The following is a 17,997-nucleotide window of genomic DNA, read 5'->3' as shown; positions in this document are numbered from 1 at the left end:
TGGGGTCTAGGCAGGACCCTGTGCCACCCAAGACCTCCAGTACCTTCCCCTTCCATCCTCTCATCCGGTGTTGAGCCAGTCCCAAAGCTGGGAAAGATACCCCAGGGGCTAGTTTCTCTGCAGTCTGAGTGAGGAGGAGTCCCAGAGAAGAGAAAGGCCTCACCCAGGACGGGAGAATACGTTAGTGACCAACCTGGGCCTTGGACTGGGACTGTGCCAGTTTCCTCATTTACTTCTAAGCTCCCTTCCAATTCTCTGTCCCTGAGCCTTCCCTGGAGACCTGGCCTAGAGCAAAAGGACCCGTCTGGTGGTGGCAGAAGATCCCCCCTGACAGGGACATTGGTAGTATGGACAGTTGGGCAGGCTCTGGGAAACCCTTGAGGCAGGGGAGCGAGGGAAGAGGGAGCAGGGTACCCCCCCCCCGATGCTTTTCGTCACTGGCCTGGCCTCAAAGTGATGGATGAGAATTTGCCGTCTCTGGGTCAGATCTGTTTGCCTCCCTTCACCCACACCACTCCCCAGTCTGTTCTGCAGGAATCCCTACCTGGAGGGATGGAGCCCCAGGCCCTGCACTATGTAATGGAGTGTGGAGATGGGAGAGGAAATCTTGAGTATTTATTTCTTCCTTTCCCCCTTCCTCTTCCACACATACGCACATACGCGCACACACACACACACACACACACACACACACACACACACACACACTCACACACACTCACACCCTTCCTGACTCCTACCTTCCCCTCTTGCCCCAGGCCAGCCTCTCACTTCAGGACCTAAAGGGTGCCTGTCACCCCGCCTCCCCCAAGGAGACACCCTCTCCTGGGTATGTCATGAGTAGGCGGGACCTGAGTAACCCCTAAGAAAACTACTAAAGCTCGTGGCCCTTTCCCTTAGCTGAGTCCCAGGATTCCCAGCTCAGACTTCAGCCTCAGCCCTAGTCTCAGCAGACAGGTATCAGGAGGGGTGGCAGCCAGGCCAGCTGCTGTTTACTGGTTCCAGAGACAAGTGGGGAAGCTCATAGCACCCTTCCCTTCTTCAGGACACTCCCTGCCCAAAGCTGAAAGAGTTGAGGAGAAACAGAGGCTCCCAGTCCCCGTGGACTAAGTGGTGACTGGGCCCTGAGGGGTTAGGTGCTGAGGAAGGAGGTGTCTCATAAGCTGAGGACTCCAGGGTCCTTGTTTTGAGGTGGGTCTTTGAGCATCCTTCCTCTGATTCAACTCAGGGAGCCCTTTAGGCAGGGGACCACCCCCCACTCTGCTGCCTTTCTCCTTTTCCTCCTTGTTTATTTTCTTTGGGCTGATTCCCCCTGCTTCCTTCCTGCCAAATCTTTAACCAAGGCAACCAGTGGGGGAAGCAAGACGTGTAGCCAGGGAAGGCAAAAGAGCCAGGAGCCCTGGCAGGTGACCCAGTGGGGATGGAGGCCTGGGCCCCCGAGCGGCCCACCTTTGGTATCTGGGACTATGGTGTCTTTGGTCTCATGCTGCTGGTCTCCACGGCCATCGGGCTCTTCTTCGGGCTGGCCCGGGGTGGGCAGAAGACTGCGGAGGACTTCTTCACTGGTGGACGAAAGATGAGAGCCGGACCGGTGGGCCTCTCCCTGGCAGCCAGCTTCATGTCAGCCATCCAGGTTCTGGGAGTGCCCGCTGAGGCTTACCGTTATGGCCTCAAATTCCTTTGGATGTGTCTGGGTCAGGTGCTCAATACTCTTCTCACTGCCTACCTCTTCCTCCCAATCTTCTACCGCCTGGGACTCACCAGCACATATCAGGTAAGCTGGCAGGCCTGAGGTACCCTGGGGAGATGAGGAGAACTCTTTCCCACTCCCCAACAGCCACCTTCTTAGGCCTCCAGCCTAGCACCTGCCCAAGGATGCTCTGTGGCCTGCCCAATCTGCACCCCAGGAGAGTCTGGAATCGGTGCCAAAGTTGTGGTTAGAACGGGTAAGGGTGGGCCTTAGAGATTGCCCCAGACCCCAGATAGGCAAGAGAGGAGCATTCCCAGTATTCCCAGAGGTCAAACTGGCTTTGGTTGTTTATGGACAAGACAGTCCACACGCAGTCCATCTACCTGATAGCATCCCCCAACACACACACACACATGCATGAACCCCATCACCCCAGGGTATGCTTGGACCTGGTCCACACATGAGTCATCAGTTTATGTTACTGTGGCTTTGTGCAGGCCAGGAGAGGGTTTCATGAAGGCAGGGTGAGAGTAGTATGATATATGGCTTTGTGGATAAGAGACAAACTAGTGATGGGGAAAAAAACCCAGGTCAGGGCTAAGAGCCAGGAAATCCCAGATCTGTCCCTGAATGGGCAACCTCAAGCAAGTGTCTCCTTTTTCTGAGCCTCAGTTTCTTCCTCTATCCAAAAAAAGAGATTATTTTGGTGCTTGAAGGTCTGAGTGTTCTGATGGCTCCAGTCCATGGGTTCTCTCTGCCCTGGAAGTATGAGTTGGAGAACAGGAGGAATAGAAAGCTGAGTGGAGGTTCTTCAAGGAAAGACAGGCCATCAGAGTCCCGAGGTGGCTCAGAGAATATGATCTTCCTTTACCATTCCCCTTTCAGTATCTGGAGCTGAGATTTAGCCGTTCAGTTCGTCTGTGTGGCACCATCCAGTATGTCATCGCCACGGTGAGCTGCCTCTGTCCCCTCCCTCCACAGTGCCCAGCCCCAAACCTACCCCTTTGCAGACTCAGTCTCCTCAACTTTTACTCCCTGGGTCCCCCAACTGAGTTGTCCTTGGGTTTTCTGGTTGAATCTCTCAGTCTTTGGAGTTACCTCTGGCTTCTCCAGGGGAGAAATGGTGACCAGGACTTTGGACAGGACTTGGAAAGTCTCATGAAAATCTCCCACTTTGAGGTGGCTCCTCCTTGCCAGGATTTTTAAGCCCCTTGGGGGCTGAGGCTAGGGCAGGGCAATGGAAGTGGGAGAACCAGAAGTGACAGGGACTGAGAGCAGACATCAGAAAGAGATTCCTCTGTTGAAAACATGAGCTAGGCCCCCAGAGAAAGCCAAAAGAGGTCCTAGATGCTCATCACCCCAAAGTCTGGGTGCCTGTGAGATCACCTCCAGCCTGCCTGGTGAATGACAGCTGATGTTTGACAGAAAACTCTCTGATAGGAGGGGAATCTGTATATCCTGGGGTATGGATGGAGCACGTACGGATTGTAGGCTGTCCCCATTAGGCATGACATTTCCCTATCTTCCTGTAGATGCTGTATACAGGAATCGTGATCTATGCTCCTGCTCTGATTCTCAATCAAGGTATGACCCAGAAGGAGACCTCCCAGTGCCAGAAGACCTCAAAGAGAGAGGCATGGCCTTGGCTTAAGGGAACCCACAGTCCGAGGGGAGATGTGGTCCTGTCCTCAGAGAGTCTCTAGTTTGAAGGAAGACACAGCCCTGATCTCAGGGAGACTCCTGTCTGGGGGAAGGGGGTTACATGACACTACAAATTTGAGGGGAGACATGATCTTGCTATCAAGGAGCCCTTAGTCTGAGGACAGACATGACTCCTAGCTTTGGAGAGTCCCCCCAGTCTGAGGCAGGGGGTGTGTGACATAATCTCATCTTTCCCTTGAACTGTCTGCCTACTATGACTTTCTTGCTTCCAGTAACAGGGCTGAATATCTGGGCATCTCTACTTTCTACCGGTGCCATCTGCACCTTTTACACCACTGTGGTAAGCATCTCCAGGGACCCAGCCCAGCCCAATATTTGGTCCCAATCATTCCAATTTTCTCTCCAACTTGCCTATCTCACATTGATCTATTCTTCTCTAAATACTTGAGCTGTCTTTAGTGACAATGAACCTAATGATAATTGGGAGACATATCCAGGGCTCCTCAGTGAAGACTGTTACCTTGGACTGGTACTTAGGAGACTTAAGCTTCAATGCATCTTCACTTTTGACTGACTGTGAGACCTTAGACAGTCCTTGGGTCTCAATTTCCCTATCAGTAAAATGTGGAATAGTCTCCCATTTCCCTCTAAGGATTGTCATGAAAATTAGAATAAATAATACATTTGTAACCTGGGGCTGGATGAGATGAACTCAAATGTCTCTTCCAGTTCTAAATCCTGTATAAAAAAATTGACCCAATGTAAGGGATCCTTCTAAGTGGGTCAGAACATTTTAAGAACAATGAGGCTGGGAAGCCAAGTGGGAAACCAGAGATCAAGGGCTTCTTCATATGCCGAATTTGTACCAAACAACCTAAAGTTGTTCAGGCCCATGTTTCCCATGCTAGGCAAAGGAATGGACAACTGGGGGAAAAGTTATTTCCTCTCTAAGAGAGACCCTGGAGTGCCCATCTTCTGCCTCTTCCTACTTCTATCCTCCTATACACGTCTTCTCCCCTAGCAGGTTTGGAAATATTGAACAAGCCTTACCTCTCTCCCTTCTTTTTCTTTTTCTTCCCCCAACTCCTGCCCTCCAGGGAGGAATGAAGGCTGTCATCTGGACAGACGTCTTCCAGGTATTTGTGATGCTCTCCGGTTTTGTCGCCATCTTGATCCAGGGCACACTTCTGGTTGGTGGTGTGCAGAAGGTGTTGGACATTGCCCACAATCATTCCCGGATCAACCTGAATGAGTGAGTGTGCCCCTTACTTCTAGAACCCTTGTTCCCAGTGAGGAAGGGGGTAGGACTGAACCCGAGAGGAAGACTGTTTGATTCAATAGTTGGTCATTTATTCAGATCAAAACTGCCTTTCCCCTCAGGATCACCCTTTAGGACTCTCTCTCTCTCTCTCTCTCTCTCTCTCTCTCTCTCTCTCTATTAGAATGGATAATCCCTGAGATCACAGGTTGTGTCTCTCTATGTTTGTATCTCCAGCAATTTAGGTCAGTGTGAGGCATGTCATGAGCCCTTAATTAAAATCTTTTTATTCATTCATTCATTCATTCATTCATATAATACACCCTGAATTTTGCTAGACACCAGAGATAGGAAGACAAAGCAATCAGTCTCTTCTCAAGGAGTATATATATATATATACATATACATACATACATATATATATATGCATATATATATATATATATCCTACAACAGAGAACATAGACACAGAAAAATAAAGAGAAAACCATGTTTTTTAAATGAAAATAAAATTTTTGGAGAGAGTACTAAGCACTTGGAGGGTAGAGGATAAGGAAGTCAAGAAAGGCTTCATGGAGCAGGTGCCTGAGATGGGAAGGGAGTTAGTAATTCCAAGAGGTATAGACGAAGACAGAGAGTATTTCAGTTATTGTGAGGAGGAGGAATGGGCATGACTGGAGCAGGACTGAGAAGGGACAAAGCTTGTGCAAAGACACACAAGTGAAAGATAGAATATCTTTTATGGAGAAAAACAAGTCAACTAATTTAACTGAAATGTAGAGTACAGGGGAGCTATTGAAGTTTCTGGAGCAAGGGCGTGATATGGTCTGTCTTTTCCTTTAGGGTGATCTATTTGGGCAACTGGGTGAAAGATAGATTTAATAGGGGAACTTTTTTTTAATTGAAATTTTATTTTATTTTTCAAATTCCAATGCAATGGTAGTTTTTCAACATTCGTCCATTTGCAAATTTGTGGTTCACATTTTTCTACCACCTTCCTTTCTTGTCCCCTCCCCATGCCAGCAAGCAGTCTGGTAAAAGTTGTACATGCACATCATGTTTAACAGATTTCCATATTAGTGATGTTCTCTAAGGGGAAAGAAAAAAACCATGAAAAAGAGAGGACAAGCATAGAAGATTTAAAAAAATGAATAGCAGGCTTGGCTTTGCATTCAGACCCCATAATTTTTTTTTTTCTGGATATGGGTAGACTTGCCCATAGCAGTTCTCAAGGTTGTCCTTGATCTCTGAACTGCAGAGAGGAGCTGTGTCCATCATAGTTGATCATCTTCCAATGTTGTTGTTAATGTGTATAATGTTCTGCTCACTTCACTCAGCATCAGTTCATGCAAGTCTTTCCAGACTTTTCTGAAGTCCTACCCCTCATGATTTCTTACAGAACAATAGTACCATAATTTATTTAGCCATTTCCTAATAAGCTTTTTCAGTCATTTCCCAATAGATGGGCATCCCCTCAATTTCCAATTCTTTGCCCCTATGAAAAGGGCAACTATAAATATTTTTGAACATGTGAGACTTTTCCCAGTTTTTATTATTTCTTTGGGATATAGGCCTAGTATTGGTGCTGGATCAAAGGATATTATCTGTTCAGTGCTCTTTTGGCATAGTTCTGCTCTCCAGAACAGCTGGATCAGGTGACATTTTCTTTTTAAACTAGAATATTATTATAACAGCACAGGAGAGAGATGATAATGGGCTAGTGTGATGAGCTGTGCCAACATAGAGAAGGAAATAAATGCAACATCTCTCCAGTCAATTAGGTTCTGGGAAACAAAGTGTTTTGAAATCTACTTACAGAATTCAGCAAAGATGACTTTAGGGTCTTGAAAGAAGGGTAGCATGGAACCCATAGAGAGAAGGAACAGGGGAATCTCTGGAGCTACGAAGGGAAATTTGACCAAATTCTATATTAAAAATTGTTACTTATGAGAAAGATATGGGATTTACATATGACTTCATATTTTAAAGAGGAAAAGTATTCCAGATATCAGAACTTGACCTTCATGTAGCTCTAAGGCAGGGGTGGCAAAAAAAACCCCCAGCAGAAATGGATATTTATAAAAGACTATTGATTTAAAAATAAGATTAGAAATCAGAAATTAACATTATCTCTGCTATATATTATATTTTTATTTATTTTGTAAAATATTTCCCAGTTAGATTTTAATCTGCTTTTGGACTGTACCCTTGGGTTTAAAAAGGGCCTGCTCCAAGGGACCCAGGAAAGGAGCCAAAGACAGTGTTAGAGATGGAGAAGGAAATTGTTTGAGGATTAGCATTAGGACTGAGGAATGAGGTTGGGGCTAGCAACAGGGTGAAGAGATAAGTTTGGGATTAGGGTTAAATAATATTTATATGGGAGTTCTTCCTACTTCCTACTTCCTATTTTTTTTGTGCCTGGCCTCCTTTGAAGTCTATGACCCCCTTCTTGGATTATATAATTTTAAAATTGAAGGAAATCCTTCATAATTGAAGGAAATGTTAAATTTCAATTAGATCTTAGAGAAAATAAAAGTGACATTTTTTTCCCCTATCCAAGTTCTTAGACACCCTGAAATCTGTGTCTGTAGATCCCAGGTTAAGAAACCCCCTGATGCTGATGTAGAGGCATGATTAGGAAATAAGTTTAAACCCTGCAATTCAACTCAACTGCTGTATGGTGATACACCTCTTGGAGCTTCCATTCTGCTATGGGATGTGGTATATATCCAGATAAATAAATGTAGGGCTATTTGAAGAGGACAGTTAGGGGATTGGGGTTTCCTGGAAGAGGGACTGCCTCTGCTAAGACATGAAGGAAGCTAAGGATTCTAAGAGAAAGAGAGAAGGGAGAATGTTCCAGGTACAGAAGAAAGTCTGGGGAAAGGTCCCAAGACAGAACCCAAATCAGGAAGACCTAGTCCAAATCCACCCTCAGATACTTACTAAACAAAGCTCCTCACTGCTGCCTGCCTCAGTTCCTTTATCTGTAAAATGAGGATCATAATGATAACTATCTTCCAGGGTTGTTGTGAGAATCAGATGAGATAATATTTGAAAAGTACTTCAGAAATCTTGAAGTGTTATGTGAATGATAAAAGAAAATCTAAATTCTAATGAGGAATATAAAGTTTGACAAGCAGAGAGTAATGTCTGTAGTCAGATTGTAGCTGTCTTTACTTCCTGGAATGAGGAATTTAAATCCTCTGCCTACAAGCAATAGGGAGCCACTGATGATTTTTGAACACCATCCTGAGGTGATCTGACCAGTGCCTTAAAATTAGTTTGACATATCAGAGGTGAAACAAAGACATCAAGTGGTCCTCTATTATTTGATAGTGATATAGAAACCCTAGCTAGAGCAATGGGAGAAGAAAAAGAAAGGGATCAATAAACATAAAAAATGTGATAGCAAAACTATCTTCTTTGCATTTGACCCAAGAATTTGCCCAGAGGACCCTAGAGATTTAATGAAACAATTAAATGAAATAAAATCCTCAGTAAAGTTTCAGGACAAAAAAAAAATTAGTCCTGGAAAAATCATCAGCCTTTCTTTAGATTAATAACAAAATCCAATGGGGGGGGAGCCTAGAAAAAGAAATTCCATTCAAGATTATTTTGACAGCGGTGTAGAGGATGGGTTGCATTGTAGGGTAGAGAGATGGGAAGCAGCGAGACCAATCAGGGGGCTGGTGTGATAACCCAGGAGAGAAATGATAAATATTCATTAGAGCAAAGGATAGATTGGCCCCCATTAGAACAGGGATTAAAAAAATCTGTTTATTAAATTGCCTTAGGGTCATAGGATGAATTTAGGATTTGTGGTGGGGGATGAGTTTGGAATTAGGACTGGAGTGGATAAAAAATGGTTCAGGCTTTGGATTTGTTTAGGGAAGAATTTCCAGATTTCAGCTTTGATTAGGGAAGGTGAGGGAAGAGCCTCCTTCCTTTTTGAACTGAGGTAGTGGCCCTCAGGTGCAAAATGAGGCATACAACATTTTTCATGGTCAGTAAGTTGATTTGTTTGTACAACCATACTCCTTGATTACAAGTGAGTGGATTATTGATTTGAACTATGAGTCATCGAGGAGCAATGTGGTGGTGGTTATGGTGGTGGTGATTATAGTGGTGGTGGTGGTTCACTTGTTTCAGTTATTTCCAATTCTTTGTTGTGTCTCCTTTGGGGTTGTTAAAAGCAAAGGACTGTTGAGAAAAAGAAGGAGCCTTATTGCGTGTAGAATCTCTTTAGGAGTGAGGTCAGATATATCTCATGGAGAAGAAACAGGGAAGGAAACAAGGTAGAAAAATGTGGAACTCAAAAGATTACTGAAAAGATGAATGTTGAAAACTATCTTTGCATGTAATTGAAAAAATGAAATAAAATAACATTAAAAGATAAGGTGTGAGGTTAGAGATGCTTACTAGATCAAGTCACTAGAGCTGTCACTAGAAAGCAGGTGAGTCATAGGGTGGGAGCCAGGTTGATGTCAAAGTTCATGATGCCTGCAGATTATTTCCTGACCCCATCTCTTCCCCCATCCACTCCCACCACTCTCACCAATCAGTCTTCTTCTCCCCAACCTTAGAATTGGCTCAGATTTTTCCTCTGACTCTTACTACCTGTGGGACTCTGGGCAAATCTCTCTGAGCCTCAGTTTCCTCATCTTTTAAATGAGGGGGCTGAATGCAAAGACCCCTGAGGCTCCCCTTCTAAGTCTATAACTCTATGATATTTGATACCACCTTAGGAGATTGGGGGCTAGGGATGGGCCCCAACAGGACCTGACTACTATCTCCCAGAGCCCTGTCCTGGAGGCTGCTTCTGATTAGGGGCAGTCCCTGGGCTCCATACCCGGATCCCCCCCTTAATCTTCCTAATGATTCATTCTGACCCTGTTCTCACCCCCTCACCCCAACTTTCTCCTTACAGCTTTGACCTGGACCCAAGGAGACGTTACACCTTCTGGACCTTTATAGTGGGGGGCACCCTAGTGTGGCTGTCCATGTATGGGGTGAACCAGGCCCAGGTCCAGCGCTATGTGGCCTGCAAGAGTGAGCAGGAGGCCAGACTGTGAGTGATTGAGCACCAGGAAGGTGCTGGGAGGGAGGGGGGGAGGATGGGGCCACCCAACAGCCAGGTCCACATCGGGGCAGCTCTCATTGTCAGGAAACTCTATCTCTCCTTTGTCCAGGACCTGCAAAACCATTCAAATTCTTTTTCTAATCAGATCCTGGCAGGAGATAATTATGTCTCTGATCCTTGGGTGTCCACATCACAGATCCCTTCAATCTACGTCTTGTCCACACCCTCCTTCCTTCCCCCATGGGGCCGGCTCCCCAGTCCACCAACCACAGGGTCTTGTTGGCATGCCTGCTTCCCTCTCTCTATCTCCAGGGCCCTGCTGATCAACCAGACGGGACTCTTCTTCATTGTGGGCAGTGCTGTAGCCTGTGGCATCATCATGTTTGCTCTGTATAGAGACTGCGATCCGCTGCAGGCTGGCCTCATCTCTGCTCCTGACCAGGTAAATTCACCTGGAGAACGGACCAGTTTCTGGGGCTCTCAAGGAGAGCACCTTAGAGGGGAAGAAACTGCCCAGATGAGCCAGGAAGGGCAGTGGTAATATATAAGGCCTTTAGGACATTGAAATGGGAAGATTTTTGAAACACAGAATGTTAGCGCTAAATGACCCTTAGAGCACAATGTCAGAGCTAGTAAGCATCTGAGACCAAATCTATTCATTGGGTCACCTAGCTGCCCCCAATGGAGGAGACAACTGGCAATGAACTAGGTAGATGTTAAACATGTAAAGGCCTCAACTAGGTTTGACATTAGGGCAAAGGATAGGGATCTATAGTAGGTACTCTATAAATTTTTATTTTCTTCTGCTGCTAGATCAGGAACTGGAAAATTATGGTCATATCCGGACAGTTACTAGCTTTCATACAACTTTATTTAAAATGGCAAAAAACCATTCTTAGCTTGCACATCAAACAAAAAAGCAGGTGGTCCCAGATTTGATCTGAGAACCAGCTCTTGTTCTAAATACCATACAGATTCCTCCGATCTTGCCTTGCCCAACACGGAAGAAGTGTGGCCCTGAATTGGAAACCTTAAGTATTAAGTTCCAATCCCATCACTGCTAGCTCCCAGGTTAGACAAATCACTTAGCTGTTTTTGGTCCTGTTTCTTTCAAGAGGAGGCAGTTAGCCTTGATGAAGCATTTTGCAATATATGAGCCCCTCACTGGTATATATATATATAACAATCCTGTTGGGGTAGGTGCTATTATGATCAAAATTTTACAATTGGAGAAACTGAGGCAAGCAGAAGTTGCGCAGGGTCCCACAGCTAGTGTGTGAGTCTAGATTTGAACTCACGTCTTCCAGACTCCAGACTCAGATTTCTAACTACTGAGCCATATTGCAGCCTCAAAGTACCCTTCCTGCTCTAGAACCCATAATTCCTTTAACATGCCCCATTCCTTCCCCCCACTTTAAATTTATTTATTTATTTTGAATTTGACAATTTTTCCCCATTCTTCCTTCCCTCCCCCCACCCCCCCCGAAGGCAGTCTGTTAGTCTTTACATTGTTTCCATGCTATATATGTTGATCTAAATTGAAGGTGATGAGAGAGATCAAGAGATCATATCCTTAAGAAAAAAAATAATAAAGTATGAGAGAGAGCATGCCATTCTTATGAGGATAGCTCATCTGCTGTGAAGGTTGGGGAGTTCTTGAGTGTTGGTTTAGCTGGTCTGGCCTGTAGATCAAAGGCTCTTGGGACCTTAGCTGAATAAATAGAGATCCTACATTGAGGAGGCCCTGCATCTTCTGTCCTGCCCAGACTCTATCTGGGTAGTGGTCAGTCCTCTGGTCAGCCTGCGGCAAGGACTGAGGCTTAGCAGGAAGCATCTGGCGTCAGAGGCCCTGGGCTCCCAGGCTTATCTCCATTGCTAGCTGCCTGTGGGACCTTACTTTCCTCATCTGTAAAATTAGAGTATCAAACTCTGAGGTTTTTTCCCCCTCTCTAAAATCTACCCCCAACTTCAATCTCATCTACTAGTTTTATGTCCTTGGACAAGTCATTGCTTCAACTCATTTTGTCACTTTCTTCATATATAAAATGAGGAAACTGGACTTGAGTCTCCTCCTAGTGCTTGCGATTCTGCCATGGCCTTCTATGGGCTTTATCTTTTCATGGCTTTCTCCGAGCTCCCCATGTTGGGGGGGCCTTTCCTGACCTTGTCTCCTCCCATTATACACAGATTCGATTCGATTCTCATTCCCCTCCACCCCCACTCCCACCTTGAATCTACGTGTTCCTCCTGCTTCCCCCAGTAGGGTGCAGGGGCTATTGCTTAGGGGGGCCATCCTGGGTGGGGATTTGTTCGCTACAGTGAGGGGAGGTGTAGGAAGAGCAAGTGAACTCTGGGCCTTCTCCAAGTCTTCTCTCTTCCACCCCAGTATGTTCCCTACCTGGTGCTAGACATCTTCCAGGATTATCCCGGTGTTCCTGGACTCTTCCTTGCCTGTGCTTATAGTGGCACCTTAAGGTAAAATCTAATATCTCATGGGCTGGGGTCGGGGTCGGGGTCGGGGGCTGACCATTGCAATATTTCCACAAAACTCCAAACAGACAAGTACCCTTGGAAGGACTCTCTCCTCATTGGATTCCTCAGGCTGTGTAAGCTACCTTGTAGCTCTGCCTTTCCATGTTCTAGATGCATCCCAGGCCTTGATATTCTACTTTCCAAGGTCCCTCCCAGCTTGAACAGTCCATGTCCTAGGGACCCTTCTTCTCAAGCTCCGACACTCTTCTCTCTAAAATTCCTCCTGGTTCTGACATTCTGTATCCTAAGGCTCCTCCACTCTCACATTGTGTTTTTTAGGCATTAATAGCCCTTCTAGATCTGACATTCCATGATCTAGGTAGTAAGGTCATGCCCATATCTGACCTGCTATAGTCTAGACACTAAGATTCCTCTCAGATCTGATATTTCGTGTTCTAAACTTTGCTGTTTTGATGTTCTAAGTCCTAAGGGCTCTGGGTTCTGGCTCTCAGGGTGTTTTTTGTGGCTGGTATTCTGAGGTTCTATGTGACTGTGGGCAAGGAAGATAGAGAGGGGGTGGTGCCAGTTTGAGGAGTGAAAGGGTAGGCCCTGTTCTCATGCTTAATGTCTCCCCAGCACGGCATCCACCAGCATCAATGCCATGGCCGCTGTCACCGTGGAGGATCTGATCAAACCCCGGCTACCAACTCTCAGCCCCAAAAAACTGACTCTGATCTCCAAAGGGCTATGTAAGTCCTGGGTGAAGGCAGGAAGGGAAGGAGAGGTGCTCAGGGAGCAAAGGCTGGACCATGGAGGCTTCCAAGGGTCAGCTCTCCAAAGCCAAGCTTGGAGACCCCTGAGAGATGGCCAGACCTAAGACTCAGATGCTAGAGAGGAATCCTAGGGTTCCCATCCCTGCCTGTTCTCCCCTCCAATGGGCAGTCCCGCTAATGACCTCTCCTTGTCTCTGACCTTTACCAGCTCTCATCTATGGTTCAGCCTGTCTGACGGTGGCTGCCCTGTCTTCCCTGCTTGGAGGTGGTGTCCTTCAGGTGAGCCCCTAGTCCTGGGAAGGGTCCATGCCCCAGCAGACTGACCTGGCTCCCAAGAGCCAGAGAGGGCCAAATACTAACCTCAACTCACAGCCTCCAGGGAGAAAGACAGAGAACCACTGGGAAAACTGAGGGCGAGACACTGTCCTGTCCATGGAGAGCCCCCAAGATGGGGGGTTAATGTGACCCTTCCCTCCAAGAACAACTCCCACTCTTGAACTAGATATTTAGAGTGTTTTCTTGTCTTTTTTTTCCTATTTAATTCTCTCAACCATGGGAGGAAGACCATGTAGGATCCATCATCCCCATTTAACAAATGAAGAAACGAGGCTAGGATGAGGGAAGGGATTTATTTTTAAGTCACAGAGAATCAGACAGGACTAATGCCATTCATTTTTTTCAATTATACAAACATTTATTATTTATTGAAATGTGAACATCAGAGTCTCTCGGTTCCTAGCAAGCCAAATCTCCTTTCCTGGCAGGAGACTGACTATGCTCTTTCTTAGGGCAAAGCTAGTCTCTAGGGTAGGGAGGAGAGAAAACCCAGGTGCAAACCCTGATCACCCCCTTCCCTGCCCAGGGCTCTTTCACTGTTATGGGTGTGATCAGTGGTCCACTGCTTGGAGCCTTCATCCTGGGCATGTTCATTCCGGCCTGCAACACTGTGGTAAGTTGTTTCCACATGCCCAAGCCCTGAAGGGTGGAAAGGGCAAGGGAGGGTAGGAGAGCCAGCTTGGGGACCAGCCCTCTTATTAGAGAGTTGGGAAAACTTCAGTCCTAAAAGGGCAGAACCCAAAAGGCTAACTGCACAATCTATCAGGTCTGGTTCCCAAGGTGGAGAGTGGAATTTGCCTGCTACGGGATCTCACTAGCTGATCAATCATTTCATCTGTCCCATTCTCCTGTGTGAGAGTAGGCTCTTCATGTTCCCTTCCTAGGTCTCAGTTTTCTCATCTGTAAAATGTGGGGTTGGATAGATGATCTCCAAGATCACTTGTAATTTTAGATGTTCTGATTCTCTTTCAGGGTGTCTTCTCCGGCCTGGGTGTAGGCTTCCTACTCTCCTTCTGGGTGGCTGTGGGAGCCACTCTGTACCCACCAAGCCCACAGACCATGGGGGTGTTGCCTACATTCACAGATTATTGTCCCGTCTACAATGTCAGTGAGGCCCTAAATGTCACTGTGACCATGGGGACCCTTCCACCTAGGACTATTTCTGCCCCAGGAGACAGGTGAGGAAAGGAGAAGTATCTCTGCCCTCAGGGAGTCCAAAGTCTGAGAGGGAGAAACAATAAAATACCAGGGTTAGAAGATACCTGGAGGTCTTCTGAAAATGGGAATCTTCTCTCCAATATTTCTGATACATGGAGACTTCCAATGAAGAGCACTCAATATTACTGAGAGCAACCCACCCGACTTCTAGATATGGCCCTGCCCTCAGATCTTCCCAACTTCAAGAGAAGACAAAGAAAAATGTTTGTTGGTTGAATTTGAGAGGAAATAGGCAGAGGTTATCTGGGGATGAAAATCCCAGTGGAATAGGGTCAGGTCAGTGCTAGTCATCCCTAGCAGGGTCTGGGTCTGGGAAAATGTGGTGGGTAAGAGGGGCAAGGGGTAGCTGAGCTGATGACTGTCCTCTCCCCACAGGCCTCCTATTGCTGATGACTTCTATGCCATCTCCTACCTGTACTATGGGGCATTGGGCACACTGACCACAGTGCTGGGTGGCATCCTAATCAGCTACTTAACAGGTAACACAGTCTTGGACCAGGCTTCCTGGAGGATATGGGGTCTTGGCAGCATGCTAGATCTTGTGATGATCTTCTCAGCCATCACCCTGTTTCCAGGAAAGAAAGTGTCTAAGTCAACGAGGACAGATAGTTACATCATTGAATCACAGAACTGAGTTAGTAATAGGGGTTCTTAACTTTATTGTGCATCCTGTACCCTTTCAACAGCCTGGCAAAAGCCTCTGTTTTTAAATGCATGTATCAAAATACATAGGATTACAAAATAAATCAATTATATTGAAAGATACTTATCAAAAACCAAATTCTTAGGCTTCTGGTTAAGAAATCATGACTTAGAGAAACTTTAAGAACATAGATTGGCAAATCTCAAAGGTAAATTTTTTAAAAGTCAAGGCTGAGAGGAACCTTAAATGGCTTAAATGTCCAATCTCTGCCCAACTGGTCATAAATGATGCAGTCATCTCAATGGTCATTGGAGCGGTGGGGGTTGGGAAGGGTCTATGTATTCCTGACCTTTTTTCCCAAGAAGTTTCAGACTACATATTTTGTCTTTTTTCCTTCTCTTCCACAGGCCCCACCAAACGTAATGACCTGGGCCCCGGGCTTCTGTGGTGGGACGTCATGAAACAGATGTCATCTGTAGCTCCCATGGCTAAGTCAATGCCCCTGGAGGATGGCTTATCTAACTCCAAGGTCAAAACTAAATCGGACAGACAACTGGGGGAGCTGGAGTGGTACAGGGGAAGGGGGATTCACTGAACCTGGACCAGGAAGACCACCCCATGGCCTCTGGGAAGGCTGTTGAACATGATGAACCTCAGGTTTAAGATCTAGCCAAGAATGAACATTTCAAATTATAGTGGTGCTAATTACTCTTCTGTGATAGTCATCAAAGGATATAAGAATATTAGTCACTAATATATAGATCAAAATCCTAACCTGTTAGCAGTTGCAATCAGATGTGGCTTTCCTCCTTACAGAATAGCCTGAATGGATGGTGAAGGTCTCCCTAGGTCATTAAAGGAACAACCCCTATTCCTAGAGTTGCTTTTGTTCCTCTAAACATACTATGTCAGTTGTTAATTGTCAAAGCAGACACTAAACATTGAGATACAAAGAGAGGCAAAAGACAGTCCCTGCCCTCAAGGAGCTCATAATCTAAGGGGAGAGATAATCAAATAAATATATACAAACAGATTGTCTACAGGATAAATAGAAAATAATGAAGAAAAGGAAGGATTCAGGGAGGTTTGAGAAGGTTTCTTGAAGATGAGACCTTATATGGGAAAGCCAGAGAAGGCAGGAGGTGGAGATGAGGAAGGGAGAGCATCCCAGACATGGGGGATCAACCAGAAAAAAATGCTTGGAGCCCTGAGATGCAGTGTTTTGTTCATGGAATAGTCAGGAAGTCAAGGCACTGGATCAAACAGTACATGGAGGGGAGTAAGGTTTAAGAAGACTAAAAGAGTAGGGGGCACTAGGTGACCAGGTCTGTGGGAGTAAGGATTATTTGTTCCTGGCTTCTCCCCCATCCCATTTTGTAATCTTGTTTTTCCTATGGTTAATTTTCCACTGCCCTGTGGATAATTGCTTATCCTGATTCTATGGAAACAATCTGGGCAGAGTGAAGGGTGGGGCAGTCCCTGGCCAAAGCCCACCACAGTGGCTTACTTCTCCCTTGGTGGCTGTGGCTTAAGTTCTCAGAGCTGACAGCTTCCTAGGAAACTAGGCATTCCATCTGACTTGCCTACCAGATAGATTCTCAGTCTAGAAGCCCTTCCCCTTTCCCTTCCCTGAGGGGCCTTTGAGGAGAAAGAATTCTGGAAGAGGTTTATTGACCATTCCCAGAGGGACCCATCCAGGCCTTGGAGGAATGAGAAATCTGAATCCTATTTCCAGTTTCCAAAGTATCTATCTTTCAATACGTTCTTCTTTTGATTTTCATAACAGTTTGTAAGAAAGACAGGGAAAAGTCATCTAACGTTTTATAAACTTCTAAAACCACATTAGACCTTTGGGGATACCCTCTAAGTATTGACCCTAATATAGGATCCTTGGGCTAGACCTATTCTGATTCTGACTTATTCTTCTCCCTTGCAGGATACCAATGACTATTCACATGAGATCAAGAAGCTCCCAGGCCCCTCATCCTTCTGGCCCCAGGATCAGCTGCTACAAAAGGAGGCAGAGGAAAGCAACCTGCTTAGAGAAACTGATATCTAAATTGGCTCCTAAGTGGACTGAGAGAGACTGAGAAATCCAAACTAATGGGGCTGACCAGAACTTTGGCCTGGTCAGTTCTAGACCCAGGAGTCCACTTTTGATGTCTCTGATTGACCAGGGATTGTTTTATGCTCATAAACCCAGGGACCTCTTGATCTTCTAAAATTAAGGATGGAGAAGAAAGGGTTGAGCCTTCTTGGATCCATGTACCTTCCTTGGACCTGATGGTTTTTGCAAGGAGAAAGCAATGGGTTTAGGTCAAGTTCAATTTCTCCTTTGTGAAGTCATTGTTTGTATGTGATAAAGGAGAGGAGAGTATCTTCCTGTCCCCTGTACATTCCATTTATGAACTGGGAAGACGAATGGATGTTGGAATGTTCTCCCCTCCTCAGCTTCATCTTGGAATTATTTTCTAGGCTCAACGTTTCCCACAAGACCCCTTTCCTCCCCTGCTCCTTCTCCCAAACCCAGAATCATTTTGTATTTATCATTCTGGGAGCAGGGACTATTTTGTTTTTGTCTGTGAATCTCCGGGGCCTACTGTGTGCAGTGATTAATAAATTCTTGTCAAATTGAACTGAATTGAATGGGGAAGGGAAGAGAGAATAAATGGGGGGAAAGGGATGGGTGGAATACTGGTCCTAGCTCCAAAAGAAGCTACATCTTCCAGATCATCCAACCTTATCATACAGCACCATTCTCAGGCCATTTCCTTCCTTAAGGTCATTGGATAAAGCCCTCATTCTAGAATAAGTTCAAATCCAGCCTAGGACAATAGCTGTGTCTCAGCCTCAGACAGTAGC

General features: G+C 45.8%; 1 protein-coding gene across 1 annotated transcript; it reads left to right on the top strand.

Moving 5' to 3' along the window:
* The first annotated feature begins 914 nt into the window (after positions 1-914).
* Positions 915-17,755, top strand: SLC5A5 (solute carrier family 5 member 5). Its single transcript, XM_074200358.1, has 15 exons — positions 915-1,774; positions 2,576-2,641; positions 3,223-3,274; positions 3,625-3,692; positions 4,450-4,604; positions 9,541-9,681; positions 10,006-10,135; positions 12,080-12,168; positions 12,802-12,914; positions 13,147-13,217; positions 13,801-13,887; positions 14,247-14,452; positions 14,868-14,971; positions 15,543-15,664; positions 17,072-17,755. The coding sequence occupies exons 1-15, from the start codon at positions 1,421-1,423 to the stop codon at positions 17,192-17,194; spliced, it is 1,881 nt and encodes a 626-aa protein (XP_074056459.1). The 5' UTR covers positions 915-1,420; the 3' UTR covers positions 17,195-17,755.
* The last annotated feature ends 242 nt before the right edge of the window (positions 17,756-17,997 follow it).

Source organism: Macrotis lagotis, chromosome X, assembly GCF_037893015.1.
Source record: "Macrotis lagotis isolate mMagLag1 chromosome X, bilby.v1.9.chrom.fasta, whole genome shotgun sequence".
NCBI classification, from domain to species: domain Eukaryota; kingdom Metazoa; phylum Chordata; class Mammalia; order Peramelemorphia; family Peramelidae; genus Macrotis; species Macrotis lagotis.
Note: the sequence above shows the minus strand (reverse complement) of the source record. Positions and strands in the feature narration are given on the sequence as shown.